This window comes from Oncorhynchus tshawytscha, linkage group LG09 (genome assembly GCF_018296145.1).
Source record: "Oncorhynchus tshawytscha isolate Ot180627B linkage group LG09, Otsh_v2.0, whole genome shotgun sequence".
In the NCBI taxonomy this organism is placed as follows: Eukaryota; Metazoa; Chordata; class Actinopteri; order Salmoniformes; family Salmonidae; genus Oncorhynchus; species Oncorhynchus tshawytscha.
This window is the reverse complement of record NC_056437.1, coordinates 15988948-16008958: the sequence shown is the minus strand read 5'-3', so window position 1 is coordinate 16008958 and position 20011 is coordinate 15988948. Positions and strand designations below refer to the sequence as shown.

At 42.1% G+C, this 20011-nt stretch overlaps 1 protein-coding gene across 2 annotated transcripts in view; it reads left to right on the top strand.

The window, feature by feature from the left end:
* The window catches only part of LOC112257434 (calcium/calmodulin-dependent protein kinase type IV), a 30406-nt gene extending 12415 nt beyond the window's left edge, over positions 1-17991 (top strand). Inside the window, exons 2-11 of one of the 2 annotated variants that reach the window (XM_024430985.2) lie at positions 8231-8309; positions 8415-8477; positions 8582-8664; positions 8754-8826; positions 12170-12260; positions 12529-12603; positions 12939-12987; positions 13613-13739; positions 15080-15232; positions 16761-17991. In XM_024430985.2, coding sequence (XP_024286753.1) covers positions 8231-8309; positions 8415-8477; positions 8582-8664; positions 8754-8826; positions 12170-12260; positions 12529-12603; positions 12939-12987; positions 13613-13739; positions 15080-15232; positions 16761-16931 — 964 coding nt within the window. In that variant the 3' untranslated portion in view covers positions 16932-17991. Of the gene's footprint in view, positions 1-8230; positions 8310-8414; positions 8478-8581; positions 8665-8753; positions 8827-12169; positions 12261-12528; positions 12604-12938; positions 13015-13612; positions 13740-15079; positions 15233-16760 lie in introns of both variants that reach the window. The other variant, XM_024430984.2, reaches the window with a different exon arrangement.
* The last annotated feature ends 2020 nt before the right edge of the window (positions 17992-20011 follow it).

The following is a 20011-nucleotide window of genomic DNA, read 5'->3' as shown; positions in this document are numbered from 1 at the left end:
CAGAGTCACCCGTCACTCCGGCGCAGTCGGAGTCGCCCTTCACTTCGGCGCTGCCGGAGTCTCCCGCCTGTCCAGCGCTGCCGGAATCTCCCGCCTGTCCGGCGCTGCCAGAATCTCCCGTCCATTCGAGGCCCACTGCTAGGGTCCCCAGTCCGAGGTCGGCGGCGAGGGTCGCCGCTCTAAAGGTGCCACTGAGGCGGGAAAAGAAGCGGACAAAGACTATGGTGGAGTGAGGTCCACGTTCCGCGCCAGAGCCGCCACCGCGCACAGACGCCCTCCCAGACCTTCCCCTATAGGTTCAGGTTTTGCGGCCGGAGTCCGCACCATTGGGGGAGGGGTACTGTCACGTTCTGACCTTAGTTCCTTTGTGATGTCTTTGTTTTAGTATGGTCAGGGCGTGAGTTGGGTGGGCAGTCTATATTCTTTTTTCTATGATTTGGTATTTCTGTGTTTGGCTTGGTATGGTTCTCAATCAGAGGCAGCTGTCAATCGTTGTCCCTGATTGAGAACCATACTTAGGCAGCCTGTTTTCACCTTTTAGTTGTGGGTGATTATATTTTCTGTTCTGTGTTTTGCTTCACCGTTCAGGACTGTTCGTTTTGTCGATTTATTGTTTTTGTTCAGTGTTCAGTATTCGTATTAAAACAATATGGACACTTACCACGCTACGCATTGGTCCTCCTCTTCTTCCACCTACGACGAGCGTTACAATACCTCTCAGGAAGGAGACGCGTTCTGTCTCCTAGAGATGAATGTACTTTGGTGTGAAAAGTGCAAATCAATCCCAGAACAACAGCAAAGGACCTTGTGAAGATGTTGGAGGACACAGGTACGAAAGTATCTATATCCACAGTAAAATGAGTCCTATATCGACATAACCTGAAAGGCCGCTCAGCTCCGTAACCTCCATAAAAAAGCCAGACTACGGATTGCAACTGCACATGGAGACAAATACCATAGAGCCCTTATACCATCACTAGGGCCAGGTGTTTACTCTGATCAGGAATCATTATGGGCTACCTACCTAGGGCTCAAGTTTTTCCAGGCTCAATTCACGTGGTCTGGAATAACTCCTAGCCCCAGTTATACCATCACACACAGTTAAAGTTTTGGACTTTGAGCATTCTCAATCGGAGTCGGAGCAGACAGGCAGTGGCCCCAGCTGAATGCATGCATTTAGCTCGTCTTGCTCCTGATAGGAGCAGCAGCATCTCTGCTGGGATTACTACAGGGAGCTATTTGGTTCTGTGTCTGAGCAGACAGGCAGTGGCCCCAGCTGAATGCATGAATTTAGCTCGTCTTGCTCCTGAGAGGAGCAGCAGCATCTCTGCTGGGATTACAGGGAGCTATTTGGTTCTGTGTCTGAGCAGACAGGCAGTGGCCCCAGCTGAATGCATGACTTTAGCTCGTCTTGCTCCTGAGAGGAGCAGCAGCATCTCTGCTGGGATTACAGGGAGCTATTTGGTTCTGTGTCTGAGCAGACAGGCAGTGGCCCCAGCTGAATGCATGAATTTAGCTCGTCTTGCTCCTGAGAGGAGCAGCAGCATCTCTGCTGGGATTACATAATGCTGTGTGAGTAAGACAGCAACGAGCTGCAACAGCAAAGATATGCCTTCATTCAGATTACTTGTTTTGTTGGTTTAGAAAAGCTTGAGGGTTTATTTGAGTTTCATTCAATTGGTGTAACTTCGACAGTTGTAGTTACATAGTCATATTGTTGAGTAGCATTAATAATCTAAATCTCTTATGGGGGTTTAGGCCCTGTTTGCTGTAATGCACTTTACGACAAATTCATTTTGTAAAAGCTCTACATGAGTTAAATTCCAATAACTATGATTGAAAAGAACCAGTCGTTTTTTAAAAATTGAAGTTAATTTGTTATTTTCATTCATGCTGTGTAAAGCCACATGACTGGCACTAATCCTGTACAGTCCTGGTGAGGACGACAACCATCAATTGTGTAAAAGATTAATGAGACATTTATTTTAAACAATGGGCATCTGAAATAAGGTTGTCGATATCTTAAGTTGTGAGTGACATTTGCATTCATCATATTCCACTTGTCCGACATTTGTCTCACTTCATAATGGTGATATAAATGGGAGTGGATTCTGCCTGTCACTTATTAACTGAAGAGGGTGAGGTCAGTGTGGTTTCCAGGGGAATCGTATAATGCCATTCAGATTGCAGATGGTTTATTATTATTATCCTAGTGCGGAGTTAACTAAAGGTTAAATAAAATAAATACAAATCCTCTTGTCTGTGTCATCCTCTTCATAGACAGTTCTTATCTTAACTCATCTCATTTGTACCATATTAAGATTTTTGTAGAGAATTACATTAAGATGCCTTAAAATATAGGAGTATGACAAACATTCACATTTCAAACAATTGAGCCCACTTTTATTTAGTCTCCCTTGGCATACTTGTTGCCTCCCACAATGTATCAATGTCACTGCTTTTGCTTAGGGTTTTGTTTTATTCCCTCTTAAATGCAATATTGTCCCACCTAAAGTACTGTTGCATTTTGAGTTCATGGGATTAGCAATTGGAGTTTGTTGATGGGATTAGCTATATAAACTTGTTTATGGGATTAGCTATATGACTTTGTTTATGGGATTAGCTATTTGAGCTTGTTTATTGGATTTGCTGTATACATTTGTTGATGGGATTAGCTATATGAGTTTGTCTTGTTCATTGCTACTAAATGTCCTACTTTCAGTGTGATTTACTTTTGCAGATTTCCCCCCAATAAACCATTCTGATGTTATCTTGGTACTGTGGATGGATATGGCCATTCCAGAATGATGAATATGATCCATTAGTCGATTACTGGAACTCATCACTGATCTGGGAAGGAGCTCGCTGGCCATGATGTAGAAGAATAATCTGATAGTTACAGTGGAAGTCGGAAGTTTACATACACTTAGGTTGGAGTCATTAAAACGCATCTTGTTAAAAACTATAGTTTTGGCAAGTCGGTTAGGACATCTGCTTTGTGCATGACACAGGTAATTTTTCCAACTATTGTTGGAGTGGCTATCACAAAGCCCTGACCTAAATCCCATAGAAAAATTGTGGGCAGAACTGAAAAAGCAAGGAGGCCTAAGAACCTGACTCCGTTACACTAGCTGTCAGGAGTAATGGGCCAAAATTCACCCAACTTATTGTGGGAAGCTTGTGGAAGGCTAACCAAAACGTTTGACCAAAATTAAACAATTTAAAAGGCAATGCTACCAAATACTAATTGAGTGTATGGTAACTTCTGACCCACTGGGAATGTGATGAAAGAAATAAAAGCTGAAATAAATAATTCTCTCTACTATTATTCTTACATTTCACATTCTTAAAATAAAGTGGTGATCCTAATTGACCTATGGCAGGGATTTTTACTAGGGATTAAATGTCAGGAATTGTGGAAAAACTGAGTTTAAATGTATTTGGCTAAGGTGTATGTTAACTTCTGAATTCAACTGTAAATGATCCCACAATTTAATCCCTTATCAGATAAAAGCATTTCTGAATCTGATGATAGTAGAAGCTAATTTCTCTGTGTGAGTGTGCGTGTTCCTACATAGATGTGTAGATCTCTGTTCAGTTTAGTGGATATGTAGATCTCTGTTCAGTTTAGTGGATATGTAGATCTCTGTCCAGTTTAGTGGATATGTAGATCTCTGTCCAGTTTAGTGGATATGTAGATCTCTGTCCAGTTTAGTGGATATGTAGATCTCTGTCCAGTTTAGTGGATATGTAGATCTCTGTCCAGTTTAGTGGATATGTAGATCTCTGTCCAGTTTAGTGGATATGTAGATCTCTGTTCAGTTTAGTGGATATGTAGATCTCTGTCCAGTTTAGTGGATATGTAGATCTCTGTTCAGTTTAGTGGATATGTAGATCTCTGTTCAGTTTAGTGGATATGTAGATCTCTGTCCAGTTTAGTGGATATGTAGATCTCTGTCCAGTTTAGTGGATATGTAGATGTCTGTCCAGTTTAGTGGATATGTAGATCTCTGTCCAGTTTAGTGGATATGTAGATCTCTGTTCAGTTTAGTGGATATGTAGATCTCTGTCCAGTTTAGTGGATATGTAGATCTCTGTTCAGTTTAGTGGATATGTAGATCTCTGTTCAGTTTAGTGGATATGTAGATCTCTGTCCAGTTTAGTGGATATGTAGATGTCTGTCCAGTTTAGTGGATATGTAGATCTCTGTCCAGTTTAGTGGATATGTAGATCTCTGTTCAGTTTAGTGGATATGTAGATCTCTGTTCAGTTTAGTGGATATGTAGATCTCTGTCCAGTTTAGTGGATATGTAGATCTCTGTCCAGTTTAGTGGATATGTAGATCTCTGTCCAGTTTAGTGGATATGTAGATCTCTGTCCAGTTTAGTGGATATGTAGATCTCTGTCCAGTTTAGTGGATATGTAGATCTCTGTCCAGTTTAGTGGATATGTAGATCTCTGTTCAGTTTAGTGGATATGAGGATCTCTGTCCAGTTTAGTGGATATGTAGATCTCTGTCCAGTTTAGTGGATATGTAGATCTCTGTTCAGTTTAGTGGATATGTAGATCTCTGTTCAGTTTAGTGGATATGAGGATCTCTGTCCAGTTTAGTGGATATGTAGATCTCTGTCCAGTTTAGTGGATATGTAGATCTCTGTCCAGTTTAGTGGATATGTAGATCTCTGTCCAGTTTAGTGGATATGAGGATCTCTGTCCAGTTTAGTGGATATGTAGATCTCTGTCCAGTTTAGTGGATATGTAGATCTCTGTCCAGTTTAGTGGATATGTAGATCTCTGTTCAGTTTACTGGATGTGTAGATCTCTGTTGCTAGTCTCTGTACAGCTCAGCACTAGAACTGACAGCAACAAAAAGCTTCATTCTCAGGGTGTCATCTTTCCAAGCTAAACGAACCAGCATCTTCACTCATCTGCTGTCTGTACAATGACTTCAGGATGAAATAATGCTTTTCTCTGCTAAGGTTCAACACAATGTTAAATAAATCATGAAATAAGGATGACCGAAACAATACAGGAAGAAGTTGAATTAGGAGGTGAATTTATAAAGTGGATTAAGGCATGCATTGATGAAAATGAATGAGTAAATGAATGGAATAAATGGGTTATTTATTCAAGAACTGACTCAGACATTTAGACATATTTTGTCGGACGATAACATAAGGAAAATGGAGGATACAAGACGTCCCTTTGTTCAGGTCAAATCAGCTTTCAATGTTCTTTTTTTTGGAAGGAGTGTGTACACAGGCCTAGACTGCACTAACTGTTGATAGCTATTACCTCTTCACTTCATTGTGTATTTCAAACTCTTACTCCTTTGCCAATGAAGGGTCTTTTCAACGTTGTGCAGTAAAGTGGTCTCATACAAGCAGGGCAAACACATGAATATAGATCCCTCTGTTCTGTACGACATTAACATTTAATGATTTAACAAAATGAGGCACTGTAGACGTTACAGGGAGGGATCCTAGGAGGGAGGATGGTACGCTAGGATGAGGTCATCTAGTCAGCCTGATAACAATTTGATGATATTTTGCAATTATTGTTTATTTGATTTGCGTCATTTGCTCAGATAGGCCTAGCTTATGCCCCTGAGCTCCATTGCACAATGATAGAGTACAGTCCAAGTCTAGCTTTTCTTCTCAGACTCTTGGATGTTTTGCTTGGATTGAAGCTGTGATCTGGCTGTCAGCCTGCCTTATGTCTGTTCACATGGACCAGCCGTGATGGTATTCCCCACTGGCCGAGAGAGAAAGAAGGTGTGGAACAATGCCCCATAATGACAAAGCAAAAGCTGTTTTTTCGAAAATGTAGCAAATTTATAAAAAATAATGAAATATCACATTTACATAAGTATTCAGATCCTACACTCAGTACTTTGTTGAAGCACCTTTGGCAGCAATAACAGCCTAAAGTATTCTTGTGTATGACGCTACAAGCTTGGCACAACTGTATTTGGGGAGTTTTTTTCCATTCTTCTCTGCAGATCCTCTCATGCTCTGTCAGGTTGGATCGGGAGCGTCGCTGCACAGCTATTTTCAGGTCTCTCCAGAGATGTTCGATCGGGTTCTAGTCCAAGCTCTGGCTGGGCCACTCAAGGACATTCAGAGACTTGTCCTGAAGACACTCCTGCGTTGTCTTGGCTGTGTGCTTAGGGTCGTTGTCCTGTTGGAAGTTGAACCTTCGCCCCAGTCTGAGGTTCTGAACACTGGAGCAGGTTTTCATAAAGGGTCTCTCTGTACTTTGCTCCGTTCATCTTTTCCTCGATCCTGACTCGTCTCCCAGTCCCTGCCACTAAAAAACATCCCCACAGCATGATTCTGCCACCACCATGCTTCACTGTAGGGATGGTCGCAGGTTTCCTCCAGATGTGACGCTTGGTATTCAAGCCAAACAGTTCAATCTTGGTTTCATCTGACCAGAGAATCTTGTTTCTCATGGTCTGAGAGTCCTTTAGGTGCCTTTTGGCAAACTCCATGCGGGCTGCCATGTGCCTTTTACTGAGGAGTGACTTCCGTCTGGCCACACTACCATAAAGGCCTGATTGGTGGAGTGCTGCAGAGATGGTTGTCCTTCAGGAAGGAAGGACAACCATTCAAGAATGATGAAGGCTTCTTCCATTTAAGAATAATGGAGGCCACTGTGTTCTTGGGGACCTTCAATGCTGAAGAAATGTTTTTGTACCCTTTCCCGGATCTGTTCATCTACACAATCCTGTCTCTGAGCTCTACGGACAATTCCTTCGACCTCATGGCTTAGTTTTTGCTCTGACATGCACTGTGGTACCTTTATATAGACAGGTGTGTGCCTTTCCAAATCATGTCTAATCAATTGAATTTACCACAGGTGGACTCCAATCAGGTTGTAGAAACATCTCAAGGATGATCAATGGAAACAGGATGTATCTGAGCTCAATTTCCATTCTCATAGCAAAGGATCTGAATTCTTATGTAAATAAGGTATTACAGTTTTTTATTTTTAACACTTTTTAAAACATTTCCAAAACCCTGTTTTCGCTTTGTCATTATGGTGTGTAGATTTTCTTTAATCTATTTTAGAATCAGGCTGTAAAGTAACAAAATGTGGGAAAAGGGCAGAGGTCTGAATACTTTCCGAATGCACTGTATATTGAAATAGAGAGAGAATGTGTGGGAGAGAGGCAGGAGAAGGAGAGAGAGTGAATGTGTGGGAGAGGGAGAGGTAGAGTGGAGGTGTGAGAGAGGGGGAGAGAGTGTTCTGTAGTAATGGTGAATATTGGGGTCTGGACACCTGAGAGCCCAGATGCTTTCCTCTGAAAACAAAAGCTGCCTATCTCTCACTCTCTCACTTTCTGCCTCTTCCCTCTCCCTGCTAATTGTAAGCTGTGCAGCCAAATTAGATGTATTTGCACATTGGAATTTAGCCTACCTTTTTATATACATCCATACTGCAGGACAGTGTGTATTCTACAACTACTTCTACTACTATGTTTATAGACATTTAAAGTAGATCTTAGTTAGTTTTGTCTTAGGGTAGGAGTGCTTATCTAGGATCAGGTCCCCCCTGTCCATATAATCATATTCATTATGATCTAAAAGGCCAAAAAGATCCTAGATCAGCACTCCTACTCTGAGAGGCCCAGGGATTTTCATTTCCCAGAGCTAGTGGCTCAGGTGAACGAACTGCTGACCCATTTCAACTGAACACATGCCAAAATTTAAACCTGAAGGAATATAGGCCTAATCTCCATGTCTGCCTACTACTGTTGTACTGCATAGGTTTATGGGATTGTGTTGGAATTTGCCTAGTTTATTTTGGACAATTGTACTAACCAGCCATAATGGAAGTACAATTCAAACAACCTAAACGGGTTTTTCGGCTGTCCATAGGAGAACCCTTGGAAAAACTATTTTTGGTTCCAGGTACAACCCTTTTCAGTTCCACGTGGAACCCTTTCCACAGAGAGTTCTACATGGAACCCAAAAGGGTTTTACCTTGAACCAAAAATGGTTCTCCTATGGGGACAGCCAAAGAACCCTTTTGGAACTCTTTTTTTTCTAAGATTGTAGCCACTGTAGGCTACCCAGCCATAATGGAAGTACAGAAGAACTACATCAAAGCCTATTCACCATTTCCCAGGAGTTAGTATCTTGGGCGTTGTGCACAATGTGTTGCTACTCCCTACCCACTTGACAGTTGTTCTTGTAGCTTAACTGTGTATTCCCTCTGCATTTAGGGGAGCGACGTCGGTGGTGTGCAGATGTCGACAGAAGGGAACACTGAAGCCGTACGCAGTGAAAACACTGAAGAAAACAGTGAGTTCTTACTGGATGTTCATCATATTCTTAGTGTAATATTTTTACCCAGAGTACAACAGGTACATGTTTCTTCCTTAACCCAGTTCTGTTTTGTTTCTGCAGGTGGATAAGAAGATAGTTAGGACAGAGATAGGTGTTCTACTTCGACTCTCTCACCCAAACATTGTAAGGGTTCTACACACGTTTGTGCTGTCCTTGCATAGAATTAACGATTGTTATTATGTTTTTTATTGATGCTGAATTTATGTATTTTGTTTTATTTCTTTCAGATCAAACTAAAAGAGATCTTTGAGACCCCTTCAGAGATCAGTCTGGTCTTGGAGCTTGTGACTGGAGGAGAGCTATTTGAAAGGTTAGTTAACTGCCTTAATGGTCACACGCACCCACACACACTCTGTACCATTCCTCTGTTGCAACAATCACAACATATTTTTCTCTCAGGGTTGTGGAGAAGGGCTTTTACACTGAGCGGGATGCTGCTGATGCTGTCATTCAAGTATTAGAAGCTGTTGCAGTAAGTTGACTTCCTTCCTCTGACACCTGTCAGAAAGTAGGCTAATAAATGCCTAGCAAACTCTTGACATACTGTAATGCTTTTGACCTGCATAGCTGGGAGGCACCATCACACATTCACTCAGCCTGTCCCCTTATCTCTCCATTTTACAGAACAAAATGGCACCAATAGAAAACTTTTTCCATAATCAAATCCTACATTTACTATCATTTGAACCAGCATTGTTGGACCAACAGTGTAAATGGATCAAGTATGCTGGATTTCATTGAGTCATCACATAACCATAGCTATCTTTGACATCTCATCAACATGCACCAAGGCATATGTCTTCTTCCTCATGTTAGGAGTCCTGTTGAACAGGCATTCCCATGTTAGTGTATTCCATGATCCTCTGTTTGATTGCTGTTGCTAAGGAGATTAAATAGTTAAACAGTGATTTTTCTTTAACACATAGACCCCTTTCCAGGTTACTGGATCGAATCCCTGAGCTGACAAGGTAAAAATCTGTCGTTCTGCCACTGAACAAGGCAGTTAACCCACCGTTCCCCGGAAGGCTGTTATAGTTAAGAACAAATTCTTATTTACAAACTTGTCTAGTTAAATAAAGGTGCGATTTTCCAGTACACGACACAATGACGTCACGCACACATGCGCGCGGCAGTAAGAAATCCATCGCCAACTGCGCCCATTCCAACATAGCCTAGATGTGTTTTTATTACTTCTAAACAGAATACATGTTTTGGGTTCTCATAGGCTTACAATGATGTTTTGATTCTTGCTTGAACAGTTGCTAAGATTATATTTGCTTGTGATCTTTGAAAAAGAACTATTTTGGATGCAGCAGTTGTTAGCTAGAATGCTATATTGATATAGGCCAGCCAAAGAGCCATTTTACTGGTTGAAGTTGTAAGTGTTTTTAAAGTATAATGCAGTTGATTTGCGATGATGACACAAACATTCTATTAAGCAGGACATTCATACGAGCCTTAAAATCCAATTATAATCCAAAAGTAGTGTGAAATGCACTCATAAGCAACATGTAAACAAAGGATTTCTATAAGAACTATAAGAACTCCCTTGTTCAGTCACCAACTCTCCACACATCGCCCCGTGCGGCAGTTTGCAACACAGCCGTCTATTGAAATCAGTTCAGGGCTTGTTTGAAAAGGCAGTCTGAGACAGCTGCTGGTTTCCCAACGAGCTGACTGAGGAGGAAAAAAACGGGATTTGTGAAGCCTCCAGATCTTTTTAAAGTTTCCTTGTGTTGTTGAGCAATCGTCGAGGAAGTCTCTGTTCCGTGTTGATTGGGAGTGATGTATTTACAGTGTACACGGCCACTTTGGAAACGGTGGAGAGGTTCTGCAGTCTGTCTGTTACATGATCAAAGCCATCTGGATATCTAGCTAACGTCCCAGTGGAGCATCTTGGTAGCCTCATGTCCGGCCAATCTCACTGGCACGTCTACACTCAAATCCCCACTCCGTTAGTGACAGATTTGAGTCCTTTATTATAGGCTTCTCATTTGGTGTTATCTTAGTATCCCAATGTGTTTATTATTTTGAACACGGAGAATCTGGAACCACGTTTTAGATTTGTTAAGTTGTTTACTTTAAAAGGCGGTATTAGGCTAGGTAAGGTTCTTGATGTTGAGATTTAAGATTGAGAGGTAATATTTTCCTCACTGGCCAAATACATCGCCTCGCCCACCTCTCATGTACTTGACTTTCTCTGGCAGAAGAGATCCACTGTCAATGAGAACACCGAGCTGTGTCGTTGGCCTATTGGCCAGAAAATCTTATTTTGAGTGGTGCTATGGCAGCCGTGGGAGTCCTGAGATATCTGTGGTGGTATGTGTGTGTGTGGTGGGGGCTACTGTATTCCCTCCTGCCTTCTCTTCATCCCTCCATTCCACACTATACTTGTCAGATGAGAGAGGACACCTTATCTGTGTCAGCTCCATAGAGCTTTGTGCAGGAGAGGAGAATTCCCCTCTGACATCACAGAGCCATTACACCGAGGGGTTGTCACAATACATAGTGTGGGGAGAAAATGATGCCTTCATTCACTGTGAACGAGGTCTATTCAACCTAGCCATTCCCAATGAGAAAATATGACTGTTTTGTTGTATAATAAGGATAGCTCATTCAGTACTAACCTTGATGCTTAGCATTTTCATTCCAGTGGAATGTGGTTCTTTAACAGCTTAATGTTACATAAGAAACTAGGGATTTGCATAACCACTAACCCACCCACAGTGTGCAGAAGATAAGTTATACAATAGGTTGCTTTACAAACAGATGTCATTATCAAGACAGTGAGCCGTAGAGTAGGTCTCTATGCTCTATACCTTATCCATGACACTACAAAGTCTTTGAACATATTGCTTTCCCTCACTTGAATCCCACCTCGTCTTTTCAATGGGCAGCGTATCAAGGTAGCTGCCTTGTGCTGCTGTTTTCTGTAACTGTGTAGACTTCTATGTCCCACATTGCCTTGTTTGATGAGTTACTGTGTTAACACTGGTGAAAGTACTCGCTAAACCCAAGAATAGTTTAAAACACACTTTGGGGCGGCAGTGTAGCCTAGTGGTTAGAGCATTGGACTAGTAACCGAAAGGTTGCAAGTTCAAATCCCCGAGCTGACAAGGTACAAAATCTGTCGTTCTGCCCTTGAACAGGCAGTTAACCCACAGTTCCTAGGCTGTCATTGAAAATAAGAATTTGTTCTTAACTGACTTGCCTAGTAAAATAAAGGTAAAAAAATTATTAAAAATCATGCATATGTCCAGAACACAGTGAGAGCACAGTGTACAGGAAACTGCCAAAATAAATGTGTGTTAATAGGGTGTTAGCTGCCAGAAGAGCTTCAATGCCCCTTGGCATAGATTCTGCAAGTCTCTGGAACTCTATTGGAGCGATGCGACTTTATTCTTCCACCAAAACAAATTGTTGGTGGTGGAAAACGCTTACTCAGGTGTCGCTCCAGCAGTGTTCATTTGGGTTGGCATCTGGTGACTGACACACACACACACACACACACACACACACACACAGTGTAATACACAGCTCAGAATAGGCAATGATAAGATAATTCAACTTTGCATTTTGTTTATCCATAGACCATTTTCAACAGTGCACTATAAAGCAGGAATATTATGGTTCTCTCTGTAGAAAATGAATTGTGGAAGCGGGCACCAATTCATTCGGCGGTGCTGAATCGCAAAATCCTCAAACAGTCCAGCTCCATACACACCAGCAGACAAATCAATAGCACAAGATGTGTGTAGGAGTCATACAGCCACCTGGGTGCTATGGTGTTGCCTTGTGTCTTTGTCTTTATCCAGTACCTGCATGAGAATGGCGTGGTGCACCGAGACCTGAAACCTGAGAACCTCCTATACGCTACCGCAGCACCAGATGCTCCCCTCAAAATAGGTTGGTGGGGTTACTCAATACCCTGTGGGATTCACTACGATTATCCCAAAGAACATCCATTGACTCTGTTGTGCTATCAGAGACAGAACTGACTTGATCAGACATAGTTAGGAAATCTATGCCAACGATTATGTTCTATTGGAATGATCTATTACTATTTTCTATTCTACTGGTATTCTATTCTACTATTTTATTCTAAATAACAGATATTAGGACTTCCAGAAAGAGGCATCATTTTTAATATAGCTCTGTCTCTTTCATTTTGCAGCTGATTTTGGTCTGTCGAAGGTCATTGATGATCAGGTCACAATGAAGACTGTTTGTGGTACACCAGGATACTGTGGTAAGTTGTAACCCATTACTGTGATGCTTTTTCATTCACTTGGAACATAATATTTGCTAGCTACAGGATTAGAGATTGCCATTTCAGACCAAGCAGATGTTTCTTGTTTTGGTTGCATGCTTAACTTGCCAAGATTTGAGCAGAGAAGTTTACAATGAGGACAGGGTGTATATTGTTTAATGTTTATCCACATAGTACATTTTTCCTTGGATAAATAATTACTGAGTAAGAATTCCCTACTCTGTTTTCACCACTGTCTTCCCCCTTGTGCTGCCCCTCCCTCCCTCCATCATGCTCTCATCCCCCCCTATCTATCCTTCCTCCCCTCCCTCCAGCCCCAGAGATTCTGCGAGGAAGTGCTTATGGACCTGAGGTTGACGTGTGGTCGGTGGGAGTTATCACATATATCTTGTAAGGGATACTAGCCCCTCAAAAGTCTACGTGAACCCTGAATCACATCATTAAAAGACATCGGTTATTTTTACACTCAACAGTTTTGTTTATTTGTTAGCAGCAAAAAAGAATACATCAAGAATTTTTGTGTTCTTTCTCTGAGGAATTGCAGACCCTTTTTAGTTGTATTTTTCGGCCATTTTGGTTTCTGAACCAAGGGTGTTGGTGAATTCCTGTTGTATAGCTTCTGAGTGATTTTGTTTCTTTCACATACTGATTGGTATACATTTGATTCAGTATGTGGTTGTGAGTTCCCCATTATAAAGCAAGGAAACGGTAGTGTAACTGCTAGCAACAGCATTCAGAAGAATCGCTGGTATACAGACTCACTACTAGTTAATGAAAATTAAACTGTAAAAATAACATATTTTAAAGGCACATCAATCTGGGAGAATAAGAGTGTGTGACTAGAAAGCCTTTAGTGCAAGGAGGATTGCACCTCTAATAGAGTTGTAGCTTAGGCCCCTGCGGCTGTCAGACTGTAGCCAGCTATTGAATCAATAGACAGGAGCTGTCTGTGGTTGATGTATGCCTCGTATTTCATCCTCCCTGAAAGGCTATGTGGCTTTGAACCGTTCTTCGATGAAAGAGGGGACCAGTACATGTTCAAGAGGATCCTCAACTGTGAATATGAGTTTGTCTCCCCCTGGTGGGACAATGTGTCCTTCAACGCCAAGGACCTGGTGAGTTTTATTGACTTTTACCAGGGGTGTAATTCATGATGCCAATTCTGTCGCAAAACTTTTTGTCTGTTGCAAAATGTTATTCAATGAAAACTAGAGTTTCTATTGGACAAATTCAGGTTGGTCCCATCCCGTTTTGTTCCGCTTGCTTCCGTTTGTTTCTGTTTGGTTCTTAGTTAAGACACCCCTGGGGTCCTGAGGTTACCACAGTCACGCTGGCAAAAATGTTCCCCTTGTACTTAGGCGTAATTGATAAATCAGTAATTGGTGGAGAATGAAAACCTAGTTCTGTGGGAGACCTGCTGGCTGCATTGTAGAAGACAGGAAGTGGCAAGCGAGAGGCATAACTGGACCCACAATCTGTCTTCTCCAGCAAGTGGTGCTTTTCCTCTTTTTTTGCTCACCAAGAGATGAGTTTTGTATGGAGGTTAATGAGTGTTGAATTTAAATTTGTTTAAAAAAATGTTACCTTTATTTAACTTGGCAAGTCAAAGTCTTATTTACAATGACTGCCTAGCCCGGCCAAACCCTAACCCGGACGACCCTGGGCCAATTGTGCGCCACCCTATGGGACTCCCAATCACGGCTGGTTGTGATACAGCCTGGATTCGAACCAGGGTGTCTGTAGTGACGCCTCAAGCACTGAGATGCAGTGATTTATTTGATCGAATAGAAGTTTCGTAATGCTTAGGTTTTTACGAGTTTACTGATATAAATAGGACATGTGACATCCCGGCAACTTTGGGGAAAAAAACACTTTCTATCAGAGTTATGCCATTGGCTAGAATGGTCCCACCTGATCTTGCCTCCTCCTGACTGCCTTCCATTTTTGAAGATGTTTCTTTTCATTGTTAGAGCGGTCAATATAATGGATCATCTGTGATTGTGCCATTGGGTCAGGTGAAATGTTTCCCAGGTGAAATGTCAGTGTGAGTGTGTCCATGTTGGGGGCGGCAGGTAGCCTAGTGGTTAGAGCGTTGGACTAGTAACCAAAAGGTTGCGAGATCGAATCCCAGAGCTGACAAGGTCAAAATATGTCTTTTGCTCCTGAACAAGGCAGTTAACCTATTCCTAGGCCGTCATAGTAAATAAGAATTTGTTCTTAACTGACTTGCCTAGTTAAATAAAATAAATATTGGTGTGTCTGATTATCAAATAATGTAAAAAAGGAGGGTAACTAGAAATGCAGGGCAAACAAGACATCCATTATCCATCTCTTACTGTACATTCTGACTTATCTCCACATTATGAACTGGGCTGACTTGTTATGTGGACAGAAACCAAGAAAATAATAAATTCAGTCTCAGTGAGCCAGTTACTTATGTACTGCTGTCCTGTAGGTGAGAAAGCTAATTGTCCAGGATCCAAATAAACGGCTGACGACCTTGCAAGCGCTGGAGCACCCCTGGGTGACTGGGAAGGCAGTTAACTCAGCCCATATGGACACTGCTCAGAAGAAACTGCAGGAGTTCAATGCACGCCGAAAACTCAAGGTAGATGCAAAACAACGTTTCTCAATAAGATTTTGTACGGTGATTGAGGGCAAGTAGTACCTTGTCTAATTTATTGATGTCAGGACATTTTAAAGTCATGATTGTGTAGTTGTGTCAAGATCCTTTTGAATGTATTTTGAATGCAAGCATAGACAAACATAACCTCAGCAAAAAAAGAAACGTCCTCTCACTGTCAACTGCGTTTATTTTCAGCAAACTTAACATGTGTAAATATTTGTATGAACATAACAAGATTCAACAACTGAGACATAAACTGAACAAGTTCCACAGACATGTGACTAACATGAATGGAATAATGCGTCCCTGAACCAAGGGGGGGAGGGGGGTCAAAATAATCAAAAGTAACAGTCAGTATCTGGTGTGGCCACCAGCTGCATTAAGTAATGCAGTGCATCTCCTCCTCATGGACTGCACCAGATTTGCCCGTTCTTGCTGTGAGATGTTACCCCACTCTTCCACCAAGGCATCTGCAAGTTCCCGGACATTTCTGGGGGGAATGGCCCTAGCCCTCACCCTCCGATCCAAAAGGTCCCAGACGTGCTCAATGGGATTGAGATCCGGGCTCTTCGCTGGCCTTGGCAGAACATTGACATTCCTGTCTTGCAGGAAATCACGCACAGAACGAGCAGTATGGCTGGTGGCATTGTCATGCTGGAGGGTCATGTCAGGATGAGCCTGCAGGAAGGGTATCACATAAGGGAGGAGGATGTCTTCCCTGTAATGCACAGCGTTGAGATTGCCTGCAATGGCAACAAGCTCAGTCCGATGATGCTGTGACACACCACCCCAGACCATGACGGGCCCTACACCTCCAAATCGATCCTGCTCCAGAGTACAGGCCTCAGTGTAACGCTCACTCCTTCGACGATCAACACGAATCTGACCATCACCCCTGGTTAGACAAAACCGCAACTCGTCAGTAAAGAGAACTTTTTGCCAGTCCTGTCTGGTCCAGCGACGGTGGGTTTGTGCCCATAGGCAACATTGTTGCCGGTGATGTCTGGTGAGGACCTGCCTTACAGGCCTAAATTTACAAGCCCTCAGCCCAGCCTCTCTCAGCCTATTGTGGACAGTCTGAGCACTGTTGGAGGGATTGTGCGTTCCTGGTGTAACTCGGGCAGTTGTTGTTGCCATCCACACCTGTCACCCGCAGGTGGGATGTTCGGATGTACCGATCCTGTGCAGGTGTTGTTACACGTGGTCTCATTAGTGTCCTAAGTTTTCATAACTGTGACGTTAATGCCTACAGTCAGTAACCTGTTTGTCTTAATGACCGTTCCACAGGTGCAGTGTTTAAACCCTTTACAATGAAGATCTGTGAAGTTATTTGCATTTTTACTAATTATCTTTGAAAGACAGGGTCCTGAAAAAGGGATGTTTATTTTTTGGCTGAGTTTACATGATTGCTATAATACCTAGATTCATCAGCATAGTCAGAATGGGCCTACACATGAATCCTAAACTGTGTCAATGAATGATATACTGTGTTTTGTGTGTTCGTTGACAGGCTGCAGTAAAGGCCGTGGTGGCTTCATCACGATTGGGCAGCGCTGGCAGTCACGGCAATGCTGACAACAGCAAGAACAGCAACTGCAACAACCCCGCCAATCAGAAAGAGGCACAAGAGGAGCAGCCACGGAATGACCAATCACAGTCAAAGATCCAGGAAGGATCCTAACTGTGGAGCTCCTCTGTCGTTGTGACCCTGTTGGACTGTGAAATTGCTGAGAGGAGCTATGTGGTTTCACCTTCTGTACTGGAGATACTCTGCCTGGCTTTATTGCATGTGACTGATTTATTAAACGATGTACAACCATATTGACTCGGTACATTGGAACAACATGCCTACAAGTATTTAAAGTACATGTGAAATCAGAGTTTACTACTGCACATTCCCATTTCATAACTCACACAAGTAGCTTCATTGGATGGCTTCCATTATACCATGTTATAACTGCAAAATGGCCTCCAAGTGTTCCCAGTATTAATTTGCCAGTTTGTAAATTAATTCATAACAATTGGCAGAATAAGGATAGTAGGTCATTATGTTTTCTGGTAATCATCATGCTGCTTTGGTGGCAGAACATAGACTGAATAATTGATCTAGGTTGATTTTCAATATTGGTTGAGTAAGTCTACAGTATCTGGAGAACGGGTTGGACACATTTTCCAGGCGGTCATAAATGTAACCTTTATTACAACTTCTAAGGAGAATGCCTTATTATTGTATCTTATTAACTGGATTTTACACTCCCTTTGTAAGAAATATTTAATATCTTAAGAAATGGATTAGAAACATGTTAAAATCAATCATTTGCACAATGATTGTATACAAATGAACTTTCAAGGAACATAAGGTTATTTCATAGTGCAGAGTTGTTTTAGCATTAAGAACTTTTCACTTTTGTATACCAAAATATGTTGTGTACAACTGAAAAGGCACCCCAGTTTTTTATTGCCAAATACACCATTTGCAGGGAAATGGATGAGTAGATAAAATTTGATTTTATTTAGCTATTCAGTGCCAAAACTTGGTTGAGGCTGCTGCTTTATTTGATAATATCCCACCTCTGTCATATACAATTGAAGAGGCTGTAATCTTAGTGAAAATATTTATCTCTCATTATAAACTGGGTGGTTCGAGCGCTGAATGCTGATTGGCTGACATCAGTGGTATATCAGACCGTATACCACAGGTATGACAAAACATTATTTTTACTGCTCTAATTACATTGGTAACCAGTTCATAATAGCAATAAGGAACCTTGGGGGTTTGTGGTATATGGCCAATATACCACGGCTAAGGGCTGTATCCAGGCACTGCGTGTTGTGTCGTGCATAAGAACAGCCCTCAGACGTGGTATATTGGCCAAATACCACACCCCCTCGTGCCTTATTGCTTAATTGACCCATTAACTGACATGCCGTGTTATGAATGATTTTTTTAATCTACAAAGAAAAGGCTGTATATTGAATTTCAGCATGCTTTTGCCTTCAGTATAAAGGAATGATGTGGATAATAATGCATGTAGGAATGTTGAATTGAACTGCTGCGGTTGTCTGTAGAAATGCACTATAGTTGGCTGACACCACATGACGGACGTGATCTGTGTTAAACAGTGAAGTATTAGAGGCCTCTTAAGGCTTTAAGACATTAACTTGATATTCCTTTCATATGCTCAAGGAAACATTAAATAATTCAATGTTGTCTTAAAATGGTTACCATTAACATTGATTTGGTAAGGACTGCAGTATTTAAAAAAATAAACAATATGAAGTTACATATGTTTGGGCAGTTTTGGATATCAGACGGCTTATGTACTTTTTGAACTTGTATACAAATGTTTTTTATTATTTTAGTGACCTACCATTTCCAGTGTTTCCGCTACATTGTAGATGAATTAGGTGGGGTGGTCTCCATCGCTCAGTACTGGAAGATACCCCTATACTGACCAATGTATATGGTATAATGTATGTAGCAGGTTAGTGTGGAGAGAGAGTGAAATGTAAGGGGCATCTATGGATCCTGTGGTGCAAATTTGAGAGCACTATCCTGGGCATAGGCAGTAGTATTCTCACATACACCATGTTACAGAATTACCCCTAACTCTCAAACTTTCCTCCCATTTGAACCAAGCCCATGCCAATGGGTAAACTCCTTCAAAGGCCATCCCACTGCTGCCACCAATGTAAGAGGCCGAGGTGGAGAAAGAGTGATGGAGTGATGATCATTGAGCACGATCCTGCAATGGGGCACTACTCCTCCGCAGAAAACTCACATACACCTTGCATACAAAACATATACATATACAGTATATATACACTGCTCAAAAAAATAAAGGGAACATTAAAATAACACATCCTAGATCTGAATGAATTAAATATTCTTATTAAATACTTTTTTCTTTATATAGTTGAATGTGCTGACAACAAAATCACACAAAAATTATCAATGGAAATCAAATTTATCAACCCATGGAGGTCTGGATTTGGAGTCACACTCAAAATTAAAGTGGAAAACCACACTACAGGCTGATCCAACTTGGATGTAATGTCCTTAAAACAAGTCAAAATTAGTCTCAGTAGTGTGTGTGGCCTCCACATGCCTGTATTTTTTTAACCTTTATTTAACCAGGCAAGTCAGTTAAGAACAATTCTTATTTTCAATGATGGCCTAGGAACAGTAGGTTAACTGCCTGTTCAGGGGCAGAACGACAGATTTGTACCTTGTCAGCTCAGGGGTTTGAACTTGCAACCTTCCGGTTACTAGTCCAACGCTCTAACCACTAGGCTACCCTGCCACCCACTGTATGAGCTCCCTACCATGCCTGGGCATGATCCTGATGAGGTGGCGGATGGTCTCTTGAGGGATCTCCTCCCAGACCTGGACTAAAGCATCCGCCAACTCCTGGACAGTCTGGTGCAACGTGGCGTTGGTGGATGGAGCGAGACATGATGTCCCAAATGTGCTCAATTGGATTCAGGTCTGGGGAACGGGCGGGCCAGTCCATAGCATCAATGCCCTCCTCTTGCAGGAACTGCTGACACACTCCAGCCACATGAGGTCTAGCATTGTCTTGCATTAGGAGGAACCCAGTGCCAACCGCACCAGCATATGGTCTCACAAGGGGTCTGAGGATCTCATCTCTGTACCTAATGGCAGTCAGGCTACCTCTGGCGAGCAGATGGAGGGCTGTGCGGCCCCCCAAAGAAATGCCACCCCACACCATGACTGACCCACCGCCAAGCCAGTCATGC